The sequence below is a fragment of the Solanum tuberosum genome, unplaced genomic scaffold, assembly GCF_000226075.1.
Source record: "Solanum tuberosum cultivar DM 1-3 516 R44 unplaced genomic scaffold, SolTub_3.0 scf00072, whole genome shotgun sequence".
Lineage (NCBI taxonomy): Eukaryota > Viridiplantae > Streptophyta > Magnoliopsida > Solanales > Solanaceae > Solanum > Solanum tuberosum.
This window is the reverse complement of record NW_006238999.1, coordinates 859,476-885,786: the sequence shown is the minus strand read 5'-3', so window position 1 is coordinate 885,786 and position 26,311 is coordinate 859,476. Positions and strand designations below refer to the sequence as shown.

The following is a 26,311-nucleotide window of genomic DNA, read 5'->3' as shown; positions in this document are numbered from 1 at the left end:
AAAAAGGGGGGGGGGGGGGGGGGGGGGGGGGGGGGGATTATCTCCTTCTAGCTTCCTGAGAAATAGTCATTCACTATTTATCTTCAATCTCTCCTTTTCCCTGCAGCACCAGGTTTAGGAGAGGGGTTGAGAGACACAAGAAGCCATTGCATCGAACGAGCACAACCACATGTGTTCATATGATCTCACCTGAACAACTCCAGCTTTTTCCAACTCCTCATCAATTAGTTTGTACTCATGCATGACCCAATTAGTCCTCTGACCTTTTGGGGCCCGACCACTATGAAAAACTAGAGTCTTCTTCATACCGACAACCTTAGACTTATGATGGACGGCCCTGTCCTTTCCAGTTGTCTTCCAGTAGCCTCGTTCTGTTGCCCGGTTGGTTTTTGCTCCATTACCATGCTTCCTATCAAGCACACTGAAGAAGTACCATTCCAAATCTCTTGTTTTCAACCTCGACATACCTAAGACACGGATAAAATTATGCTAAGCTTAACCAATAAAAAAAACTTCTTATACCAAGCTTACTCTATAGGACTCATGACTATGTAAACATCAATTCAGTAAAAGCATAATCAGATGCTTTAATAAACAAAACCAAATGGGCTGCCAGGTTGTGATTTATAACTCCGACAGAGTAAACTAAGATAGGAAAGCTATTCTCTAACATGCCAAATCACAAAAGAGGGATGTGAACAAATTCTTGAAGGATAACATGCCATAAACAGAAAAATGATAGTAAAAGATGAGAATGTTCTGCAGATGCTCAACTAAGCAGATCGATGGGTAGTTTCTAACAGACAGACCTAAAATACCTATGCTCAATCTTAGTCCTTAGGTCGTAATCTCTGTTCACAGTGTGCACATTATTTTTCATAACCGTGGTGTCCGAACTAGCTTGCACACACCTAGACTGATTCCACGGGGTACATGCTACATAATAGCGGGTAACTCTGTCCACCGAGGCTTGAATAGATAGGAAGAAACCACCCACTGGTTCTCAAGATACTTCATTGACCTAAAATACCTATGCTCAATCTTAGTCCTTAGGTCATAGTCCCTGTTCACACTGTGCACATTATTTTTCATAACCATGGTGTCCGAACTAGATTGTACACACCTAGACTGATTCCACGGGGTACATGCTACATAGTAGCGGGTAACTCTGTCCACCGAGGCATCAATAGATGGGAAGAAACCACCCACTGGTTCTCAAGTCTGAACTAGCTTGCACACACCTAGACTGATTCCACGAGGTACATGCTACATAATAGCGGGTAACTCTGACGACCGAGGCTTGAATAGATGGGAAGAAACCACCCACTGGTTCTCAAGACACTTCATTGACCACAAGGCAACACCTTACATGTTGTTCCCATTGTACACATTATGCATAACTAATCAATATAGACGCATAAATGTAAGTACTGCTGACAAAATATACGCATACACGACTCAAATACTCTGAACAAAAACTTGAACCACAAGCCAATATCCTACTTACAATTGAACATTAGAAAATTGGAGTAAGAAACAGACTAAGTCATCAAAATCTGGAAAACCAAATGAAATCAAAACCTACTTTGTCAGCAGAAGCAAATAAGACAAGCCAGAACAAATTGGCAATACCCCAGTTCAAAAATGCCTATCATATTTCTGAACTGATTGTATTAACTGGCAGAACAAACTGGCAGTTATGTATTACTCGACACGTGAAACTGAGTGGAGAACTATATACCTTCAAGCTATTAACTTTAAGAGCAAGAGAGAAAAACTACCAAAAAACCCCAGGCAAGAACAAATTGGCAATACCCCGTTCAAAAATGCCTATCTTATTTATAAACTGATAGTATTAACTGGCAGTTCTGTATTAGTTGACACATGAAGCTGAGTGAAGAACTATATACCTTCAAGCCATTAACTTCTAGAGCAAGAGAGAAAAACTACCCAAAAACTCCGATAGATATCTTGTTCAATTAGCCGGAAATTTATCAATCAATAACAACAGCTCAATCGCAACTTGGTCGAGTTTGCTTATATAAATCCTCTATATCCACTCCGGTGCTCCCTATTCATATCCTTTCTCCCTTTAATCCTGGTTTGATTACTTCCTTTGTGCCGAGGGTCTAACAGAAACAACCTCTCTACCTTGTAAGTTCTATGTACATCCTTTCCTACCCTCCCCAGACTCACAATGTGGAATTACGCTGGGCATGCTACTTCCTTTGAGGTGAGTGTCTATCAAAAACTGCCCCTCTACCTTGTAAGTTCTGCCCAGACCTCACTTGTGTAATTGGGATTACACAAACATACTGATGTGGTTATTGTTGCACCCGTCCCCTATTCGAAGTTTCTTAAATTTACTACTGTCTTTTTACTAAAATGTCAACCTACCACAACCCTTCTCAGACTTAAAACCAGCTATACAAAACTCAACCAAAACTCACACAATAGTCAAACATACACACCAAACGAATTCACTACATTAGGTTCCATAGATCTAACAAACTAAAGCCTAATTCACCCCAAAAATCACATAAAAAACCTTACTTTGCACCAATTACCCAAAGATTCTACAGAAAATCAAAAAGGGTCTAACCCAGAAGTTAAGCAAAAGTTCTAGAAAGAAGAAAAAAAAGGTCTTACCCGGAAGATCCCATGGTTCAACTTTGTAAATATCGATCTCAGAAATAGCATCAAATCTCAAAGGTTTACCAATAATCTTCCGCCGGAGATAGTACCTGACCAACTCCTCATCCGTCGGATGAAATCTGAACCCCGGCGCCATCAATTTCGCCGACCCTTTTGATTCCATCAGTCAAAGATAACAAAAATGAGCAATTTTGAACCAAATTTTGTGAAAAAAGTAACAATTTAACAAGAAATTCTTCAGTATAACAGCTGAAAGTTGACACAGCAATGAAAAATTCAGAATTTTGGTAAGATTTAAGGGTTAGAGAGAGAAGATGAAGAGGTGTTGTAATTGGAAAAGGTTGGTAAAGAAGAATTTATATGACTTTATATATTATTATTGCGACGTAAAATAATTAAAGCTTTGACACGTTATAGTGAATTTCACCTTTAAAATATCATATTGAATAAACTGCGTAACTAAGCAAACATAGCTACTATAAATATATGGAAAGAAAAAAAAAAGAACTTTCTAGAAAGTAGAGCTTGTCTCTTCTATTTGAATTGGATCAATATCTTTGAAGAAATTTCGAGCAAGGTAGATTTACGGAAGGTCATGATAAAATGATAAGTATTTTTTATGTCAACAATTAAAAAACTCTCGAGTTCATTGTCAGAGTATGAAGTTACTTTTGATAGAAGACGCTTTCCCCAAGTGGAACTTTTCCGTGAGAATACAAATTATATGTGTATGATGTGACAATTAGGTACATCAATCTTCTTTCTTGTTTTTATCAAACTATAATCTAATACCCTCTCCGTCTCATATTAGATAGACACATTCTATTTTATATGATGTCTAAAAAATTATTAATAGATTGATTAACTTTACTGTTTTGCCAACTGATTAGCCTTTTGAAAAAAGAAATTCTTATATCTCCAAAACCATATTAATTATAGGGGTAAAATGAAAAAATTTAAATTAATGCTATCTAATATGGGACGAAGGGTGTATATCTCGAAGTTTTGGCTGACAAAATTACCACATATTCATGCAAATAGCAAGTAGTCGAGGTACACAATGATCTCATCATGACACATATGTTGCTTGGACTTTTCAAAAGTAATGCAACACTAATGTTGCATCCTCAGATAATGCACTTGCACTATTTTATATTTTCAAAGAATCCGAACAACATAACCTGACACTATTGCTATTAAACAACAATATCATTCAGATCAGAGTCAAGACTCCAAGTTAAAACTAGTGCAACAGAAAAAAATTCTGCAGATACCTAAAGGGTACATATGATCCAGGTTACAACAAGAACTACAGAAATGTCTCAAACATCTCTTTACTATCTTGCTCTTCCTGAAGATAGTACAAACCTAAACCGCATCGAAACGCTGTTATTGTCTAACCACCTCGAACAAGTTTTCTCATGTCTTCGTTCTCTTTGGTCAAGAGATCAATCCGCGATTGAAGAACGTTGATCATGGCTTGAGCTCTCATCACTTCAATCTTCAGCGTCTCCCTCTCCATGGAGACATTTAGTATCTCCGTCTCTAAATTGCTAATGAACTTCAGGTAGCCTGGAGGGACGGATTTTTCAAGGTTGGAGGAATCAAATGTGAGGGTATTAGAAGGTTGGGGATCCTTGGGCTCGAAGGACTCTAACAAGGGGAATCCTAAGAGAGCTAGGGGGTAATCTTTTGTCGTCATCATATTCACCGGATCTTGACTAGTAATAGTTGAATCTTCAGAACCATTTGCACGGCTAGAGTTCGGAACATCATGCTTCAATTTCTTAGTTTGGCTTAAAGAGAGAAGTTCAGGCTCTTCTGATCTCTCCCTCTTGCAAGCAAATGGAAGACTTTGAAGTTCAATCACGTTCTCACTATCACAAGCAATCTTGGGCGGAGCATCCTGTTATCAAGACGTCACAGTCAGCGGCAAGCAAAACAAATCTCATACTGGAAAAGTTAAGCATACACTAAGGTTTATCGAATAAGGAATGCACAGAATTATACGGGGTAGATAAACCTCAAGTTTATGCAATGTCAGATGCTAATGGATGTGAGTTATGCTTCTTAAAGAATTACGAAGAATCCCCCGAAACTAAAAGAAAGAAAAGGGCATGATGAAGATATGTATCTAAATTCTAAATACATAAACTTCTTTTAACTTGCAAAAGACTCTCAAGGGAACGCGAAGTCCCCCAAAAAACAAAGTAAAATATTGTGAGAGCGCTAAAGAATGATCAGATACATTGCTCAAGCATAGATACGTTCCATATTCCAGGTGAGAATCCGACAAGATTGAAATTCAGAATATAATAATCAGTAAGTCTAGAGGAGCTCTCGGTCATCATATACTAGTTCAAGTTAGATTACCATTTATTTCTTATATCATGAACAACACTATCACCAAAGAAAAATATTTTCTCTGATCATCCCACCTACAAATCCTAGAATCTCACCCAACGAACTGATGTCTAAGACATCCGGAGATCCACCTTTATAAAACATAGGAACAAACTATAGTTATGAGATTTGAACTTCGTATTTAGGAGTAGGTGATGGTTATGACGATGAAGCAGTTATTGACGAAGACATACGTGACATGATGCAGTTTCTCAACAGGAATCTAGTGATATCGCAAAGTGAACTTGGGCATTGAGAGGGACATAGGTGGAACAAGATGCTAAACAGTTAAGTACATTAGCTAACCAAAATATTCCAATAATAATACTTACTGAAGTAGAGGAATACAAGGAGAAAGAAGAGAATTGGAGAAGTAATTTTTTTTTGCAATTTCAAGCATTACATTTACAACTAACGACATTGCCATTCATACTTTCCTTATTCTGGTTTGCTAGTTTGATTCCTTCCTTATTTTAATATCAACGGTAAAACAAGATGCTAAACCGTTATCTACAACTAACAGAACAACAAGAAGGTTCAAAGTCAAGGAGACAAAAGACTGTCACAAAATAGCAAAAAGTTAGCAATTAAGAAAAGAAGAGGAACGACAAAATAGCAAAATGTATGCAATTAAGAAAAGAAGAGCAACGACAAAATAGCAAAAAGTTTGTGTTTAAGAGCATTATATCTACACCGACAACATTGACAGTCATACTTCCCTATTCTGGTTTGTCCATCACTCCATCTGATCCTTTCTTTTACCAGTGGTAAAAAGCCATTGCATTAAGTGCAATGATTTAACAATCTAAGAGAGGTCACGTTAAAAGGAAACAACGACAACAAAGCAGATACCTGGTCAAGATCGTTGCTCTCAACTCGTGCGTCAACACCATTCACTGCATCATCCTCTGTCTCACCTCCAGGAAGCACGGCTGAATCATCATCCCATTCCTCCTCGATAAATGGTGCATATCTGTCACCAGTTGGTGGTCCCAAACCGCTTTTTTGGAAGATTCTACATAGAACAAAGGAATCCTACATCCTCGCAAACCAACAAAAAGGGAATCTTTTATGATTTGATACTCAATATAAAAAGTAGCAAAAGTTAATAAAAGCGCTAGTTCGCACCTGCACGATTCCAGCCTTCTCCAACTCTTTGTCCGCAAGCCTGTACTCATGCATTACCCAATTAGTTCTCTTGCCATCGGGAGCTCGACCACTATGGAAAACAAGTGTCTTCTTCATCCCAATCGCCTGAGACTTATGGCTGATATGACGATCTTTCCCAGTAGCTTTCCAATAGCCTTGACCAGTAGCTCGGTTAAGTCGAGATCCATTACAATACTTCTTATCCACAGGGCTGAAAAAGTACCACTCCATATCTCTGCTCTTCACCGATGAATATTCTGCACCACATCAATCAATATGCCATTCATGAAGAAACAAAAAAGGCTAAAAAATTCACGGGTTCATAACACGAAAAATTAATCATTAGCTCAAAAAAAATACTAACAAAGGAATGACTAGTACAACAACCCAACAACAAGAGATGCTATTCTTATAGAAAAGCAGCATTGCAATTTCAATAAACCTAATAAAATGTCGAAAAACACACTAACAACTTCCTAGTACATTTTGTTGTGTGCATTCCAACAACAACAACAACACCAATTACACGCATTAGTCTCAAACAAGTTGGCTTCAGCTATATGAATCCCCACTTCTCCATTTAAGCTCATTTTTACATTGCAATTCAACTAATTTATTCATATCTATACTAAGACCAATAATTTAACGGCAAATTGTTCTTGTCCAGACAAAATCTTGAGCAAAACAAAGAGGCACTTCAGTATATGTCTACACTCTCCTCCTCCGATTCTCTTTAAGAACACTCAAACAACTCTCTTGTTTTTTTTGAACAAGTACATACTAAAAATTCAATCTTTCTTGTGTTTTTGGACATGTAAATACCAAAAATTCAATCTTTCCTGTTTTTTTTTTACAAGTAAAAACTAAAAATTCAATCTTTTTTGTGTTTTTGGACAAGTAAATACTAAAAATTCAATCTTTATCATAAATAAACCTTATACAATCAAAACAAATTATCTCTAGCATCTAAAACCTCCTAAATCCAATCCCCCACCCACCCCAAATAAACTAATCAAAACCAAACAAAAAAACAACAAAAAATAAGAAAATAAACAAACAAAAAGAAGATTGAATTGAACCTGCAAGGTCACAAGGTTCAGATTTGTACACATCAATTTCAGTAACAGCTTGAAATCTGAATGGCTTCCCACACACTTTTCGCCGTAGATAGTACCTAACTAATTCCTCATCCGTCGGATGGAACCTGAATCCCGGTGCTAAAGACGTTGGTGCCGCTGCTGGAGCAGCCACCGTCACAGCCCCTTTCGATCCTTCTTGTTCCATTTCTCAACCAAATAAAAAAACACTAGAAACACCCAGAAAGCCAAAGAATGTAAATTTAACTTTTTTGAGAATACCCAATTAAGAAAAATACATCCAAAGAATGGAACATAAAGATAAAGGGTATCATAGATATGAGAATTGAGAAGATTACAAGTGAAGTAAAGTGAAAATGGTGAAGGCTTGCTTAACACGGAAATCGAAAATCCAAGAAAGATTAGCCATTTATAGGGACAAAGTGATTTTTTGTGTATATTACAATAGATGCCTTATTTTTTTCTTTCAAAACAAATGAACATATTTATTTTAGAGAAAAAAAAAAGTTTTTTTTTATTGATCGGATTAATTTAGATTCGTGAGTATGACGGTGAAATGTAAGTGGAAGGGAGGGAGTTTAACTTTTGTTTAGTCACTCGATATTTGAAGTTTATTGATTGGATATTTAGACTAATTGAATTTTGTATCGGATGGTGATAAAATTAGGTGGGAGGAAAGAGGTTCAACTTTTGATTTGGTTATTCAATAATTTATTGATCGAATTAATTTAGATTTTCATAGGACGGAAGAGAATTTATTGATTAGGTAAATTTTTTCCTATTATAAAGAAAATCTCAAGTCTACATACATTTAAGGTAATTAAGTAATTTTTTGACTATGAGTAACTATAAAATATTGGAAAATATCCAACCAATTATGTTTTATGATATCATGTAACAAAATAAGAATAAATATATCATTCTTCTATCTTATTTTGCGTATGTTATTGTTATTGTATAGTAAATGAAAATTAATTCACTTCGTTATATCACAATCATACTCATAAGACAAATTATTTTGTCAAATAAACCAACCCTATTGTAGAAGAAAAAACTCTTTAAAGTTAGATTTTTTTTTTGTTCTTATCGTGACTGAAAATGACAATTGCAAGAAAAATAAAATTAATATATATTTATGTGAATTTTGAACTTTTAGTCCTTTGAATATCAACAAATTAAATATTTTGATGCTCGTAAGTTGTAATGTTTAGCTAAGAACATTTAATCTTCAAAATAATTTAGAAAATGGACTTTGATCTCTTTGCTTCTAAATATTCATAAATTTAATGAATCGTAAACCATTTAGTTACTCAATGTGTTTTATTAAGTTTGTAGTACTCCATATTTGAAATTCAAAAATAATCTAAATGTAAATATTTTTTACATAAAAGGTCAAAATATACAGTTTTAATTATTTGAAGGTTAAAAATTTGTCTTCAATTTTTTTCAAGGTTCACTTTCACTTATAAAATTTTAATTTTTTTCTAAATAAAATACATGTCCAAACATAACATAAACATCAAATAAACATAAAGAATTACTTATTATTTTATTTTTATATGATAAATGCAATTTAATATAATATATATAGTTAAAGAAGTGTGAATATGAATTGAAAAATGAAATAAAGGGAGTCAATGCGTGTGCAAAGTTATGAAGTACAAGTAAAGCAACCTCTTATTGCCCCTCCATTAAGAAACCTTTTCTCCCCCACTCAATATTCGATTCGATTAATTCAAATTTACATAGAAAAACTTTCTCACTTTTAAAATAAAACATGTATTATATAAGATTTTTTTATTCCCAAGATTTAAAACGTAAATAATTGGTTAACGATCGGAGATTACTTAGCATTCCAACAATCACAACTAGCAAAAAATTCTTTAATCCTCTTCTTCACGACTCTTTTATTTTCTCAATTCATATGATAATTATAAATAAATTTATTATAATTATTAGTTAGCATCCTGATAAAAATAATACGACATGTTAAATTACACTGAAAATGTACATCAATATAAATTTATAAGAAAACACAATTTTCCACAAAACCAAAAATCTTGAAATAACTTCTTAATTATTTCATTTTTTGAATAAGTTTTTTTAAAGTATTTTCTTCTTGCTCAAGCAAACTTATTTTTGAAATTTTGCAAGCCCACAAATATAATTTATTTATTTTGTGTGTCCAAATTGACAAAATCATAATCACACCACCATATTTGACTGGTCCAAATTTGGTTGCCCTGCCTGTCAAGTAAGATAATATAATAATAGTAATTGTTAAACCGTTTTGGACTTCTTTTTTATTCAATATAATATTTTATTTGGAGTATATTATATAGTTTATGAGTGTAGGTTCACACTTCAAGGAATATAAAATGACGAAAATATCCTACATTTGGGACATGTTTAAAATAGTCCATCAAATATATTCTTGAATAATTTTAGTTCTTTTAAGTTTTTTTTAAAAATGATCTTTTTTTCTCAATAAATATTTATTTAAGAAGAAAATAAGTTCCTTAAAAGTTAGAAAATAACTTTCCTTGTGAAATAAAAAAATCATTTCCCACTAGTGATATTCTATGAAGATTGTCTTGCCTAGGGGTGCACTATTCAGATTAAATCGAAAAATCAAATCAAATCGAACCGCATTCTAATTTGGATTGATTTTAGTTTAATAATTTACTTTGTCTGATTTTTTGATTTGGTTTTGGATTTAGATAAATAAAATTCGAAAAAATCAAATTTTATATATACATAGAATATTTAGGTTTAAAATTAAGTTGGAGTTTACCACTTTTGTCCTTTTTTAATTATTATGATTTAGTTTATATTTATGTTTGGACATCTATAGTTAATATACTTTTTAGTATTATGTTTATGTTTTACTTGTGATTTATATATATATTCAAATTGCAAATATAACTTTGATTAAGTTATTAATTATTGACATAATTGAATAATCGAACCGAAAAAAAAAAAATCAATAAAAGAAAAATCAAATCAAATCAAATTTATTTTGGTTCGGATTAAGTTTCACTTTTTAAAACCAAAAATCAAATATTTGAGAAAGTGATTATACCTGCCTCATCCCAACTATAATAGAAGAAGGCTAATATTATTTTTGAGTATATACTATATAATAAGAACCAATGAACTAAGAATTAATGAAATCAAATTACCGTTTGGATTGGCTTAAAAAAAATAGCTTTTAAGTCAAAAATAAAAAATCAAACTGAAATGACTTTTAAGTCAAAAAATAAAAAGTAGGGAGAGACCTACTTTTGGTTTCTCACTTATTTTAAGTCATTTTTTACCTTGTCAAACACTTTGTAACATATTTTAAGTCATTTTTTATATTTGCCAAACATTTTTAGAAGTCAAAAATTGACTTAAAAGTAGGTTTGACCGACTTTTAAATCAATCCAAATGAGCTCTAACTGTTTTACCATGCCTCAAGTTGTTGATAACATATCTCCCATTCCCACGCCTATTAAATTTGGTGCAATTTTTTTGTCTTCCCTACTTGGTTTGCATTTTTATCCTTGGAAAATTTCGTGATTATTCCTCACAATCTTAGTAAACAATTTCTCTTTTTCTCCATGCCAATCATCTACACAATTCAATGCATAATATTCTCCATCGTTATCCCATGTAACCTCTACACTCCCTATCGATTAATTGGTCGAATACGTCGTGTATCTATAGAAACTCAAACTAACACATAATAACATCACCGCGACCCTAACGGCCCAATAAAATATTGAGTTCGTTAATATAATCAAATCTTATTATAACAATTATTCATTATAAGGATTTAATTTTATTCATGTTATATTTACTTTTCTATTTTAAAAAAATAATTCTGATGGTTGATTGATTTTTTTTGTTACTAATCAAAATTAGGTAACTTTGTGATATAATTACCAATAGTTAAGTGAGTTTTCTGTTACATAACAATGTTGAGTGATTTTTTTTATATAATTATGTTAAAGGACTTTTTTGTTACAAAATAAATTTGAATGAATCTTTTGATATAAATATTATTAATTGAGTAATTTTTCTGTTACAATATAAAATTAATTGACAGATAAAAAGTGTTAGTTGACTGATCGTTTGAGAAATTACCTAATATGCTTTTCTTGCTTCTCAGATTTTATGCAATATGGCAAATGCACAACTTATTAAGTTTTTTTTTTTTGCCGGCATTCCATTATTCCATAATCAATTTATTTGTCTTAATTCTTTTGTCTAATTGGCCTAATTTTCATCTCAATTTTCTTAGTAAACTCCATCATTTTCATTCTCATTTGTTATAAACATTGTAATATTGGCTCTTTTTTTTAATCACCTTCATAAAAAAAGAAAACTAATTTTTTTTCTTTAATATGATGGCATTTCTTAAGGGGTTGTTTGTCTTTGCTATATCATTTGTTGTTCTTCTTAATGGAGTAAATTGCATAGACATTTATCATGAATGGATTGTTTCCATTGACACAACTATTAATCCTCTAACATCTCATCAGTCTGTAAGTGTTTTCTTGATCCCATTTTCTCGATATTCGTGGCATGTTTTCATTTTTAGTATGTCGGCCTAAAGAGCTCGTTTAATTTAGACAACAAGTTTCAGAAGTCTTCCTCCTGGCTTAGTCAAACAGTGTCGTATAAATTTGGACATAGGGTGTAGTGATCATGTGTTTATTTATCGTTCCTTTAGTCGATTGATTGAACAAATTTGAGTAAGAACTTATGTTATGTGAACAGGTTATCACTATCAATGGGATGTTTCCTGGACCATTGATCAATGCCACAACTAATGATGTTGTGATTGTGAATGTCTTCAACAACATGGATGAATCCTTGCTTATAACATGGTACAATCAATCTTCTCAATAATGACGTTATTTGTTTGGATGACTTTTGACTGCTATAGCGAAATGTTGTTATAGAGAACATATAATATAACATAACATGAAAAAAAATCGATTCTAAAGAGAATTTTGCATTGTTATAATGAAATAACAGGATGACTGTTTTAGAGAGATCTAACCGTATATGCATGGTACAATCAATCTTCTCAATAATGACGTTATTTGTTTGGATGACTTTTGACTGCTATAGCGAAATGTTGTTATAGAGAACATATAATATAACATAACATGAAAAAAAATCGATTCTAAAGAGAATTTTGCATTGTTATAATGAAATAACAGGATGACTGTTTTAGAGAGATCTAACCGTATATGCATGGTACAATCAATCTTCTCAATAAGGATGCCATTTGTTTGGATTAGCTCTATAATGAAATGTTGTTATAGAGAACATATTAATATAATGTAACATGAAAACATGGCCTTTTCTTGCGGAATATTGTTGTTATACATGATGACTGTTATAGAGAGGTCTGACCGTATATTGTGATTTTTTTTTCTTTTGCTAAAGGAATGGAATTCAACAGAGGTTAAATTCATGGCAAGATGGAGTTTCTGGCACAAATTGTGCAATTGAACCTGGAAAAAATTGGACTTATGTGTTTCAGGTTAAAGATCAAATAGGCACATTCACTTACTTTCCTTCAATAAACTTTCACAAGGTTGCTGGAGGATATGGACCGATACGTGTCAATAATCGCAATGTTATAGCTGTCCCGTTTCCTAAACCAGAAGCCGAGTTTGATCTTCTGATTGGCGACTGGTTCCGTACTGATTACAAGGTGATCAAGACTTTAAATCTCTATATTGAATTGCGTGACCATCTCATCAAAAAGTTTAAGCTGTTACAGATACTGAATGTTATTTACTTTATTACATCATAGACACGTCCTCTCGCGTGACCATCTGCTCTAATACCATGTAGTATTATATGACCAATCTCATTTAAACGCTTAAATTGTTAGAAATGATACACGTTTACGTCCTAGCTGTCTCATTTCCTAAACCAGAAGCAGAGTTTGATCTTCTGACTGGTGACTGGTTCTGTACTGATTACAAGGTGATCAACACTATAGTTTGTATGTTGAATCACACGACTATCTCATCTAAAAGATCAAGTTGTTAGAGAAAGAAACACGACCCCTCATGTGACCATCTGCTCTGATACCATGTTGAATTATATTACCATTTCATCTAAACGCATATACTTTTATTGACTTAGTTATATCTTTTAACGTTTTTTTTTGCTCATGCACCTTGTAATAAGCAGTCTCTTAGATCCTCTATACAAGACAAGCAATCGAATCAGTTCTTTGATATCCCTGATGCAATCTTGATGAATGGTAAAAGACCTTACGATGAACTCTCAATTTCGAAAAGGCACAAGTCTTTTACTGTAACAAAAGGTAAAACAGAACAGTTTTTCTTCTTGAATTTGATTCTTCTTCACTTTATATGATCATTTACTATCATATTTTTCATATATAGGAATGACTTACAGATTCAGGATATCGAACGTTGGAACTGTCATGAGTTTTAACTTCAGAATTCAAAACCACAAAATGGTTTTGGTTGAGACAGAAGGTTCTTATACAAATCAGATAACACTTGACTCTCTAGACGTGCACGTTGGCCAATCGTATTCTGTTCTCGTTATTGCTGATCAAAATGAAGCTGATTATTACATTGTGGCAACTCCCAAAATGTTCAAAAGTGATGAAACTCTTGAAGGAATAGGGATACTGCACTATGCCAATTCTTTAACAACAGTTAGTGGTCCTGTTCCTGATGGCCCCGATCCATTTGATATCGCGTTTTCAGTGAATCAAGCCAAGTCTATCACGTAAGCATTACTTTTAATGTTATAGTCGACCCCAAGTAGTATGAAATTGAGACGTAGTTGTTGTTGTTAATGTGTTTTATTAGGTGGAACATGACAACAGGAGCTGCAAGGCCTAATCCACAAGGAACATTTAATGTGTCAAACGTGACGTTGGCTCAAACATTTATTCTTCATGGATCGAAGGGTGAAATTAATGGTTGGCCGCGATATGTAGTTAACAACGTGTCCTATTTCACACCCGATACACCATTGAAACTCGCTGACATGTTCGTGAATGGATCTGGTGTCTACCAACTAGATCAATTTCCTACTCACTCTGTACATGATTCTGCTTCTTATGGAGTCTCTGTTGTCTCTGGAATCCACAAAGGGTGGCTAGAAATCGTCTTCAAAAACGATCTCAATGTTATGGATTCTTGGCATTTGGATGGTTTCGGGTTCTATGTTGTGGGGTAAGACTTATCTTCCAGTAACTAAACCAGGAATTTCATTAAGGGTGTTCATCGTTTAATATATATGTATAAAAAATGTAATTTTGAGCTATATACATTTAATTTTCCAACGAAGGATGTTCAACTGACTACACTTCACTCTTCCATTCTTCACATACATTATATCCAAATTAAGGCATGTTTAACACTGAAGGCACACGAGCTACATACAATACCCCGTCTTTGCTAGACAGAACGAAATGGACATATGAGTGATCGATGTACTTGAGCTTCATAACATTTCTTTTTTCAGATTTGGGAATGGAGATTGGACACCAGTAGCACGTGAAACATACAACATCTTCGATCCTGTTGTTCGTTCAACTGTTCAAGTTTACCCTGGAAGATGGACAGTAGTGTATGTTTTTCTTGACAATCCTGGAATGTGGAACTTGAGATCACAACACTTGAAGAATTGGTACTTAGGACAACAACTATTCATACGAGTTTTCGATGATAATCCTAATCCTGCTAAGGAGAGAAAACCACCTCAAAATCTTCTTTTATGTGGTTAGTGCCATCAAATCCTTATACTTAGTCATATGAAGTTACACATTAGGCTGCTTGGCCAAAAATATTTACATTTGTTAGATAATATACATAAATTATACGCTAATTATACGTATATTATACATTTGTTGGCTATGTTTTTGTCTGGATGGACGACTATTTAAGTTAATTTCTTCTCTTGTTCTTATAGGGATGTTTGAAAGTTCTTTTTCACCTGTTCCAAGTCCAGCTCCAGCTCCACAAGAAGGATGGTGAAATGAGTTACTGTTGATTACATGAAGATTCTTGATGTTAATTTCTACGACTATTGTATCTTAAGTAACATTTACATTTAAAATTAAGATCTTGAGGATTAAACATTGTTAAATTTGGTTGCCTTTATTCTTTTGCTTATTGCTACTAAAAGAGTGACAAATAAAGATGAAAAAAATAGGTTAAAAGAGTTGCAGCCACAAGAACAAGTATATAGTCTCGATTCTAAACAAGTTGGGGTCGACTGCATGAGTTGTGACTGACTATGTCATGATTGCATACCGTGTAAAAGGCACTAGTCAAACTATTCTGATAGTACACAATCTTTACATTCTCAGTATATATAACTTAAATCCATGCTACTTTTTTTTTCAATTATTTGTACTTTAATATGAAACATCAATAAAGCTAGCTAGTTATCACTAATATCATACACTATAACTACATTAAACTTTAATACTTACAACTTTAATTAGCAATGTATGAAATTCATGAGGAATATATTTAAAGATTTTTTAACAATAAGAGATGAAAGAATGGTGGTGACTCTCATTTACCTTTAGACAATATCCATGTAAAATCGCGACTGTTTGAGTATAAATCAATTTAATTTTTGGGGTTCATAGAGAAAAGGAAAAAATAAATGAACCATTGTATACGCAACCTGTAAACTCAAAATTCTGGATCCGTCTCTGAATATGTGTCAATAATGACAATCAATAAGTTGTGGGGTGGTGGATAAAACAAGTGTTGTTTGTTGTTGTTCTTGTTCTTGTTCTTGTTGTTGCTTTTGTGCTTGTTCTTGAGGATATTTTGGTGGATGTTGAAGATTTCTTGATTGATTTTGATAATCTTGTGGTGCTGGAAGATTAAGATCTAATGATAATCCATTTCTTGGTTTCTTCAAATTATAATTAGCATATTCTTGATCAATACTTAAAGGGCTTAAACACAAAATTGTATTGTTAGTATTAGCACCCCCTCTATGTCTTCTCATGTGACCACCTAATGCTTGTCCTGAGGTAAATTCTGCACCACAATATGAACATGTATGGATTCTTGGAGATGGTGATTTGTTGTAATTTGGAGTACTTTCCATATTGATATTGTTGAATTGGGATGAAAGAGGAGATAATGTTGGTGATAATTTGTTGTTGTATTTGTAATTTGTTGTTGTTGTTGTTGGTGGTGAGGATTCGTCTTGGTCTGAAAAGTAGAAGAATGGATGTTTTTTCGGTTCGATTGTTAATGGCTTAGGTTTTTTATGACTTGCTCTGTGTCCACCTAGTGCTTGAAATGATGAGAATGTCCGGTTACATGTCTTGCATTCGTACACGTATGTACCGGCTTTGGCACCATTCCCTAGGTCGGTTGTCTCCACATACCTCTTGCTATTGAATTTTGTTTGGTACAACCCCATGTCATCATTGAAGAGATCAAAGAACTTTTTAGGTGGGGTCTGATGACGACGATGATGATGATGATGACCACCTTGGGATAAGAGGATGAGACACTTGGCGGTTTCTTCTTCTTCCTCCGTGGGGACATCATCATCAGGGATGTTTTCGTCCGAAGTGGTAGGAGGTGGACTAGAATCATTATTATTGTTGTCGTCGTCGTCGTTGACTTCTTCTCCATTAACCGTGCCATCGACGTTTGCGTCGCCGGTTGATGATGAATGTGCATTATTGATGGTCATGAAAGTGATTAGAGATTGAGGCCTAACACGTTTAGTGCGTTTGCCCTTAGAGACTCCACCCATCACTTCCTCTTGAGGAGCCTCCATCTCTCTTTTATTCAATGCGAACTTATTAAAAACATGAAATTGACAAAAACAACAACAACAATAATAATAATAATAATAACAACAACGATTCCTCCCCCCTAAAAAAAATGAAAGATTAAAAGGGCGGGGGGATCGAATGCATGTAAAAACAAAAGAGAGAACGAAAGAAAATAGAGAAAGCGATGAGGACGGAGAGTAGAGGGTTATGAATATGTATATATATACACACACTTTATAATATACACCAAAAATAGTGAAATGTAGGTTTTTAGAAGTCAAAGAAAAGAGAGAAAATTAAACACCATTAATATAATTACTGAATTAGAATGATACTAACTGAAAGTAACCTCCTAATTCCAATACTTTTGGAGAAAGAAATTAAAAATGAGTGGTAGACAATGAGAGAAAAGTGGAGAGAACACGTTGTAATACAATACACATTGATCGAATGATCTGATCGTATTTGACTGAACATGAACTTTATATAAAGTTAAGTAGTACTATAGTATTATTACTTTATATTTGACATATATATAGTAATAATTATATTACAAGATAAGAGAAGTTAATATCGAGATATAAATGGTCACATATTCATTATCAGCTTACAGCTAGTAGTAATGTGATTAATCAATTAAATATGGATCATGTATTAATTATTTTGTTATTGTTTATTTGGATGGAGGACATCTGTATGGATCATATTGAGGAAAAAAAGTTAATATTTTAATTAATAAGGATGCATGTACTAGTAGTTTCTAATAGTTAATTAATTCCACTAATCAATCTTAACTAGTCTAGCTAGTAATTAAGTTGAATCAGTATGAATTTTCTAAAAATAATTAATCATTACAAACTAAGTAGAGAAGCATTTTCTTAAAAAAATAAAAATAAGAAGCATTTATTTCTTGCTTATTTCTTCTAAATTTATTTTCAATATTTTTTTTGTTGGTGGCGAAGGGTTGATTTACCTATCGGAAGGTTAGGATAGGTAGTGTTCTATCTAATGGAGTATTAACTAAGTGAGACGTTTAAAAGAGATATATGACTAGTAAGTATCTTTTTGGAGGATGAATAAAAATCTTAAAAGACTGATAATATATAGTTCATGCATTTTTCAAGTGGCAATTTAATTTGTAAGTAAATCAATAATATTATTATTTTGTGAGAAGAATAAAGAGATATAAGTTAAAGGGAAGTTTGTGTATTGCACGTAAGGAAGTGCCTTATGACAAGCAAAGGATTTAAGTTCATGTTATAAGCCACTTCTTCAACACTAAAGATTTAATACAAAACATAATCTTTTTATATTATTCATTGTTTTGGAATCATATCAATATATTGAAACATATTGTTTTCCTTTTCTTATTTTGTTTTTGTTTTGGTTTCTCACTCGGTGTTCGGTACCTGCTTTGAGACTCGGTTAGTCTAGATTTGTATCGAGAAATTCCACTTTGAGGGTTAAATCGCTCCTTACGAAAGACGACTTCATTCTTCAAGACTTAAACCCAAGACCTATGATTAAAGATGGAGAAATACTTATTATTTCTACCACAATCTAAGGTGATAGCTTGAAATAATCATTTTTCATTTACAACTTGGTGTCTAATATCTGTTTCGGAGTCTGATTAATTGAGATTCGTAATGAGAAATGCTACCGAAGATGACTGCATTCTCGAGGCCCTCGTTAAAGATGAATAAATACTTATCACTCCATCACAATTTTTGATAATAATAGCTTGAAACAAAGAATTTTATTTTTATTTCTCGCCCAGTATTCAGTACTTGCTTTGCGACCTAATAATTCAAATTCGCACCGAAAAATTCCACTTCATGCGTTAAATACTCCCGGTCAAAGGCAACTTCATTCCTAGGCCAGCTCGTTAAGTGATTTAGCAAAAAAAGCGATATAGTGAATGAAGTATGACTTATGCATCTATTGATTGATGATGTAAACACCAAATACGGATAAGTTTTGACCGTCAAAGCAGGATTTCTTGTGTGTTCACTCATGATATGACATGATAAAACTTACAAGCAAATCATGTAGGCTTCATAGAATCTACAACTTCAGCTATAGGCCTTTAACCTCGACATAATTCAAGAGAATGACAAGCCAAATTGCCAGTAAAAACCCATACAACAAAACAACAATATACCAATGAAATCCTACGAACAGAGTCTGGGAGGATAGAATGTACGCAGACTTTATCCAAGGGCAGATCTAATAATGCTTAAGGGGTGTGTCACGTGACACGACTTCGTCAGAAAACCTTGATATTTATATATATATATATATATATTAGATTGATTTCATGCTACATTTCTTTCACTTTCTTCTTGGGTTCATAAATCATGATGGAGAAAATTACATGGGCTGTTTTGCTTTAAGCATAGTTTGGCCCAAATCAAGGCCTTCCATGGTAGTTTTGGGCTTTGTCAGCTATCAAATTTTCTTTTTTCTTTTTCCTTTTCTTCGTTTTTATATTTCGAATTTATATTTTAAGTATTGAATGTAGCATATGGGTAAGTATAATTTTTTAAATATTGTTTCTTAAAAGACGTGAACAATATCATATCATATTAAAGAGCGTTGTTTTGTTGGTGTAAGCTCAACAAATTAGCATACGAGAGTTGATGATTCTTAAGGACGAGTATGGAGATAACAAGGAGTGTAATTCGATGTTGCAACCAAAGCTAAGAAACAAGTAGCGGGGAAAAATATATAAAATGTGCAAACAAAATTTCATATTGAAAATTGATAAGAAAATAAGTTTTTATACATATAATATAATACACAATAAGTATACTCTAAATTTGTTAGTCCTTTTTGAGAAAATCATACATATGGAATTAATCTGAAGAGGATGATAAATATCTTCAATAGTATCCTATATTTTTTTTAAAAATCGTTTATATAACAAGTGGATCAATCTGAAGAGGATGATAAATATGCAGCTTTATTTCTACCTTCTGAAGGATGAGAATCTTTAGACTGACGTAATCCGACAAATATATCATCGAAAGTCCACTTTTTTTTCTTTTTGTTAATTCCACGATAGATATGTATTGTTAGAGAATAAAAATTGATACTTTGATTCAAAGAGAAATTAAAGCAAAGTCCAAGTTGGACACTTTTTAAAAGACAACTTTAGGCGTTTTTTTTAAACATATGTTTTGATATTTATGGGTCTCAAGGTAATGCATCATAAAATTAAAGCATAACTTGTTTAATTGGACAAAATTACACGTAGATTTGCCACTCATATCTTATCATAAATAACATATTCCTAGTCATATGCATATGGCAAAAATTTAACATACTATGTATCTTCTTCAAAAAGAAAAAAATATGAAGAAAAAGATAGATTTTCTTACAAGAAAAGCAAAGGAAAAAAAAGAACTAGAAAATGTGAAATATTTGATAGGATCTGATTCAGAAATGTGGAGTGTATGTAAGAAATATTCAAATATGAAACAATGTGTGTCTACTTGAAATATCCTTTAATTATGAAAGAAATATGATTTTTGATACACATATTTCTTCCCTCAATTGTTTTGCTCGTGTCAATCAAGCCCTTGAGAGTCGTAAATGCGCCTCTTGAACATTGAGTTTATTGACAATGTTGACAGTTTTGCTGGCGAAATGGTCAATATTACCAAGTACGAACACACAAGAGAGAGAGCGCGCGACCGTATAAATAATATTTATATTTCACACTATCAAAATATAAAAATTATTGACAAACAATTTATATCACTAAACAATACATAATTCTTGCTACTATTATTTACTAGTGATGGATTATAGAAATATCTTATTAGCTACACGGACTATTTAACGATAGATCAACGATGAATTCTATAGCTAATTAAGATTTTTATTTTATTTTATAATGAGATCAATTGTAATGCTTACAATATAGGAAAAGTTTGCTTTTTTACTATTTAGGTATGTAGTAACAAGGCTACATGTGTGTTTGTCTTGTAAACTATACTTGATGACAAGGATCCATATTACCCTACTCATCTTTGTTGCATTCTTTTGACTTGAGAAACTACTAAAAAGTTGTTTATATAGAAAGTGATCATGGGGCATCCAAAAAAGCACAAGTAACATGATGAGATAGAATATATATAACTTTCTAATAATTTGTAATAAATTAAGTTTATCGAGGATCTTTCAGAAATAATTTTTTTGGCTAGGTATAATACTATCTTAAGTCGTCTTCACTGTGATAGTTACTCCAACTTACAAAAATAATCATCTAGATATTTCTAAAATTTATATTTCACATCAATATTATATATCCATGAGACATAGTGAGGAGAATTGAAGTGTTTAGTTTTCAGTTGAAATTACGTTAAAGTGTACATCTAAATATGCACTCTCTGCTTACTTGTCAGCTAAGACCAAATTTAAATATTTGCTTGTGCATTATGCCAACTTTTTATGTTGTTTCCTTTGTAGTACATTCTAAAGAGAAAATACATAAGTTGCTCCTTAAAGTTATACACAAAAAAGTCAAATATACGTTTTAATTTTACGAGCAACCTATCACCTTTTAATCTTATTCAAAATGAAATTTATTATTTTCACATTTGAATATGGAGATATATTATTTATCAATGCTTTTGTACGTAGTGAAGAAATGATGCTACAATTATTTTGTTATTTAATTTTTTTTTTTATGGCATCTAATAAATATATTATTCTGATGTTATGCGAAGCATATTTTAAGCTTTCAATTGGGTATCTGGCTTGTAGTCCTTCCCCCCAATTTCTTCCACAAAAAGAGAACAAAGTGGGGTATCTCAAAATTGTAGACCTTTTTTTCTTTTGTTTTTTCGTTTCGTATTCGTATTGAAACTCGGTTAATTTGAATTTACATTATATGGTCCATTTCTGGGCCAGCACTTCCAACATGATTTTTTGTCATTCTCAGATCTCGAACCCAATATCTCTGATTAAGAGTACTGGAGGGATTCAAACCATCCCATCATAACTTATGTTGATTATCGAGACCTTGAACTATGCAATTATTTTTTAAATGATATAATAATGTAAAAAATTAGTCAATGTATTACATAGATTTAATTTTTCATGAAATATAATTTTAACTAATTGCCCACCCTTTTAGACCTTTTGTGAAAAGGTTCTTGTCCAGATTCAGAGATGTTAACCTCCATAATCTTTCTCTATTTCAGCAAAGAATCTCAACTCCAAAAGTAGAGCCAAAAGCACCTTTTCAACCTTTAACAACTAATTAATACATCCACAAAAGTCGAATTATCGAGGCGTGTGGTGAGATGGATAAAATTTCGTTATTCTTGATCAGAAGTCTCATATTCAAATCTTGGAACAGAAAAACCTGTATCTTCCTTTACTAGTCCTAAATAAGGAGATGCGAAATTTGATGGATACAAAATGCATAAAAAGTGTCTCACGTTCACACGTAGGGTTAAAGGAACAATTGCACCCCAAACATGTGTGATATAGACGGTCTATCTTGATACAATTGTAAATATAAGTTGATTCAGTAGCTGAGTTTACGACTTGTATATAACTTTACCGTTATTCCAAAACTCTAGTTTTTCTCGTATACTAATGGATAAAGGGAATAAAATAAGCAAGGAGATGTTTGTACATTTTGCATTAGCCGCTTTCTTGGATAAAAATCTAAACTTTTCTTTATGAAATTAATTACTCCTAGAATAATTAAGATGCAAGAAAAGGAATGTAAGACACTGAGGAAAGCTGCAATTTGCAAAGGAGAGCAAAAAAATAAAATAATATATATATCTAAAATATTTTGATTTTTCACATTTTATACCTAAACTATCAGATATATGCGAGTTTTTCTATCTAACCTATCATTAAAGTATTTATTAGAACACACCTTGTCCTCAACTATCAATAGTTCTTTTTCTGCATTTGAACAATGGTAATATTTCAGATAGGAACAACTGATATTAATGTGTGTTTTAATAAATAGTTTTAAAAAAAACTTGCACATTTGATAATTCAGGTATGAAACTCGAAAAATCAGAATACTTAAAATATGTTTGTGATCTTTAACACAAACATTTAAAAACAAAAAAAAAAAACAGAGTCATTTAATATGCAAAACGAAATAAATAAGAATATCTCATGTTTTAAGATAATTCAAGATGATTATTTTATCGATCCCACCTTATATATGAATAGTAATCCCACCATTTTACTACAAACATATTAAATAATCTTGGAAATCAATTAATACCTCACCCAAACATAAAATAAAATTAAGCTCAAATTTTATTCTGAAATTATTATTCTTTATCTCACGTACCAAACCATCCAGAGTCTCTATCTTCTATTCCTTTTCAAACTTCCTTTTCTAGCCACAAAATCCTTTTCAATGGGAATACTTTTTTGGGGGGCTATTATCAACATCACAGCCACCATTCCAAAATTTCTTTCTTCTTCATCAAATATACTTTCTTTTTTTTAATTCATCAAATATACTAGCAAAAAATATACCCCTATTAAATCCAAGACCCCTAGTACAAAACAAATTCTTTTTTTTTTAAATTAATAATTTGTCAACTTTATTACATCTATTATATAGTACGTAATAGACATTACAATTTTCCCAAGTTTCCTAAGAGAGAATTCAACAAGAAGAATCATTAGTAGTACAAAATTTCAAGAATACAATTTCATCAATTATTGATCTTTCAACAATGCTTTCTAATACTATCATTCTCTCTTTTTCATTCTTCTTAATCTTGTCATTTTCTTCACTAATTATAGCTACTTTCAATAATCTTACACTTCCTCATCAACACCCTTTTCCTGAATCTATTGTTCAACAAGTAAATAGGTGAAATTACCTCTTCTTCTTTTTTTTTTATCATGCTTGATCTTTCTCAATTGGATTTTGCTTATTTCTGCATTTTATCATGGTATCTCGATTTTTCGAGTTTCATATCTGAATGATCATTCATGTGTACGAGTTTTGTTACCTGAACTATCACGATTATTTATCAAAACATATCTCAATTATCAATTATTCTCTTTTTTCTACTTGAAAGATGGTGATATTTTTGGTAGAAAAAGAGGATACACACTATCATGATAGTTCAGATAAAAAACTTGAAAAACTGAAATACTTTGGATGTGTTTTTAACCGTTAAAAAGAAATCAAAAAGTTAATCTTGGTTTTGCTCATTTTTGCATTATTTTCAACTGGGTTCTGATTATTTCTGCATTTTATCAACTGGGTATCTCTGTTTATTCACATTACATTAAGGGGGAAAAAAAAAAAGCAATCTTGGTTTTGCTCATTTCTGCATAGATTAATAGAGGTGGAATCGAAATTTTTAGTTTATGAGTTCTGAAATATAATTCTTTTTTGCTTACTAGTTTCCGAATAGATTATTTATAGATAGTAACACAAAATAAAAGATTTGAACCTAAGTTACTGAGTTCTATCGAGTACATACTACTATATCTTATATTTTTTCCCCATATTTGTACAGGAGGATCAATGAATCCATATCAAGAAGGCAAATATTTGATACAACAGTAATAAATTACCAATGTCTAACGGGCAATCCGATCGATGACTGCTGGAGGTGCGACCCGAATTGGGTCAACAACCGCCAGCAGCTCGCGGATTGCGCCATTGGGTTTGGTCACGGTGCAGTCGGAGGGAAAGGTGGCCGGTACTACTTGGTTAGCGATCCCTCCGACTTTGACACTGTGAATCCTACCCCTGGAACCCTCCGGCACGCGGTGATCCAGGAGGAGCCGGGCAATCCGATCGAGGACGGCGGGAGGTGCGACCCGAATTGGGTCAACAACCGCCAGCAGCTCGCGGATTGCGCCATTGGGTTTGGTCACGGTGCAGTCGGAGGGAAAGGTGGCCGGTACTACTTGGTTAGCGATCCCTCCGACTTTGACACTGTGAATCCTACCCCTGGAACCCTCCGGCACGCGGTGATCCAGGAGGAGCCCCTCTGGATCACCTTTGCCGGAGACATGATCATAAGGCTCAAACACGAGCTTATGATCAACAATTACAAGACCATAGACGGACGTGGCGCGAACGTCCACGTAACGGGTGGTGGATGTATAACATTACAATATGTTACAAATGTGATTATACATAATATACATGTATACAATTGTGTTCCATCAGGTAATAGTAACATAAGACAAAGTACAACACAAGTTGGATGGAGAGGAATGTCTGATGGTGATGGAATATCAATTTATAGTTCAAGAAATATTTGGATTGATCATTGTGCTTTCTCTCATTGTACTGATGGCTTAATTGATGCTATCATGGGATCAACTGCTATAACTATATCTAATAGTTATTTCACTCACCATGACAAAGTTATGCTTTTGGGACACGACGATCGATACGTACCCGATGTTGGTATGCAGGTAAGATTTTTATTCGATACACACCTATCAACAGTTTTGAAGAGTTCGAGTAACATGTTGATTTGTGAATTTATTAGGTGACAATAGCATTTAATCATTTTGGAGAAGGATTAGTACAAAGAATGCCAAGGTGTAGAAGAGGATATATACATGTAGTAAACAATGATTTTACAGAATGGCAAATGTATGCAATTGGTGGAAGTGCTAATCCCACAATTAATAGCCAAGGCAATCGTTTTACTGCACCAACAGATCCAAATGCCAAAGAGGTAATTCTCATATATAATCGTCGTGTCTGAACCAGCTTGAGTTGAATGTGCCTTGACTAGTCTATCGTATCGTATAATTTTGCTCATCAAGACTTGGGCAGATGAAAAGTTTTGAAGGGATTGAAGTTCAATTAAAAATCCTTTTGTTGTAAAATTATACTATGCAAATGGAGGGAGGGGAAATGAGTTTTTCTAGTTATATGTTGAATCTCCTTGGCGTGAGAAAAAATTCTTTAAATTTGAACGATAAGGTCATCGAAAATCGAGTTTGTACTCACAGGTGACGAAGCGCGTGGACGTGGACGAGAGGGATTGGACAGAGTGGAACTGGAGGACAGAAGGGGATGAAATGGTAAATGGAGCCTATTTTGTTCCTTCAGGTGATGGAATTAGCAACCAATATGCCTTGGCATCAAGCATGGAGCCTAAATCTGCATTTCTCATTGATCAACTCACCATGAATGCTGGTGCTATTGGTGTCCCCAGGT

At 33.1% G+C, this 26,311-nt stretch overlaps 5 protein-coding genes across 5 annotated transcripts in view; 2 read left to right on the top strand and 3 right to left on the bottom strand.

Moving 5' to 3' along the window:
* Positions 1 to 3,069, bottom strand: part of LOC102601584 (NAC domain-containing protein 78-like) — a 6,025-nt gene extending 2,956 nt beyond the window's left edge. Inside the window, exons 1-2 of the mRNA XM_006345781.2 lie at positions 2,650 to 3,069; positions 190 to 467 (exon numbers count right to left, since the gene is read on the bottom strand). Coding sequence (XP_006345843.1) covers positions 190 to 467; positions 2,650 to 2,818 — 447 coding nt within the window. The 5' untranslated portion in view covers positions 2,819 to 3,069. The remainder of the gene's footprint in view (positions 1 to 189; positions 468 to 2,649) is intronic.
* A 752-nt stretch (positions 3,070 to 3,821) lies between these two features.
* On the bottom strand, positions 3,822 to 7,739 carry LOC102601251 (NAC domain-containing protein 78-like). The gene is made up of 4 exons (XM_006345780.2): positions 7,287 to 7,739; positions 6,187 to 6,464; positions 5,911 to 6,093; positions 3,822 to 4,561 (listed from the first exon to the last, which is right to left on the bottom strand). The coding sequence occupies exons 1-4, from the start codon at positions 7,489 to 7,491 to the stop codon at positions 4,052 to 4,054; spliced, it is 1,176 nt and encodes a 391-aa protein (XP_006345842.1). The 5' UTR covers positions 7,492 to 7,739; the 3' UTR covers positions 3,822 to 4,051.
* A 3,956-nt stretch (positions 7,740 to 11,695) lies between these two features.
* On the top strand, positions 11,696 to 15,084 carry LOC102593453 (monocopper oxidase-like protein SKU5). Its single transcript, XM_006345935.1, has 7 exons — positions 11,696 to 11,833; positions 12,069 to 12,178; positions 12,747 to 13,017; positions 13,506 to 13,641; positions 13,724 to 14,078; positions 14,162 to 14,530; positions 14,823 to 15,084. The coding sequence occupies exons 1-7, from the start codon at positions 11,696 to 11,698 to the stop codon at positions 15,082 to 15,084; spliced, it is 1,641 nt and encodes a 546-aa protein (XP_006345997.1).
* Positions 15,085 to 16,034: 950 nt separating this feature from the next.
* LOC102593117 (zinc finger protein ZAT5-like) lies at positions 16,035 to 17,164 on the bottom strand. Its single transcript, XM_015308029.1, has one exon. It carries the CDS (start codon positions 17,115 to 17,117, stop codon positions 16,035 to 16,037), a length of 1,083 nt encoding a protein of 360 aa, XP_015163515.1. The 5' UTR covers positions 17,118 to 17,164.
* Positions 17,165 to 23,772: 6,608 nt separating this feature from the next.
* Positions 23,773 to 26,311, top strand: part of LOC102592779 (probable pectate lyase 13) — a 3,941-nt gene continuing 1,402 nt past the window's right edge. Inside the window, exons 1-4 of the mRNA XM_006345933.2 lie at positions 23,773 to 23,983; positions 24,642 to 25,554; positions 25,632 to 25,823; positions 26,104 to 26,309. Of these exons, the coding sequence (XP_006345995.1) occupies positions 23,844 to 23,983; positions 24,642 to 25,554; positions 25,632 to 25,823; positions 26,104 to 26,309 (1,451 nt within the window). The 5' untranslated portion in view covers positions 23,773 to 23,843. The remainder of the gene's footprint in view (positions 23,984 to 24,641; positions 25,555 to 25,631; positions 25,824 to 26,103; positions 26,310 to 26,311) is intronic.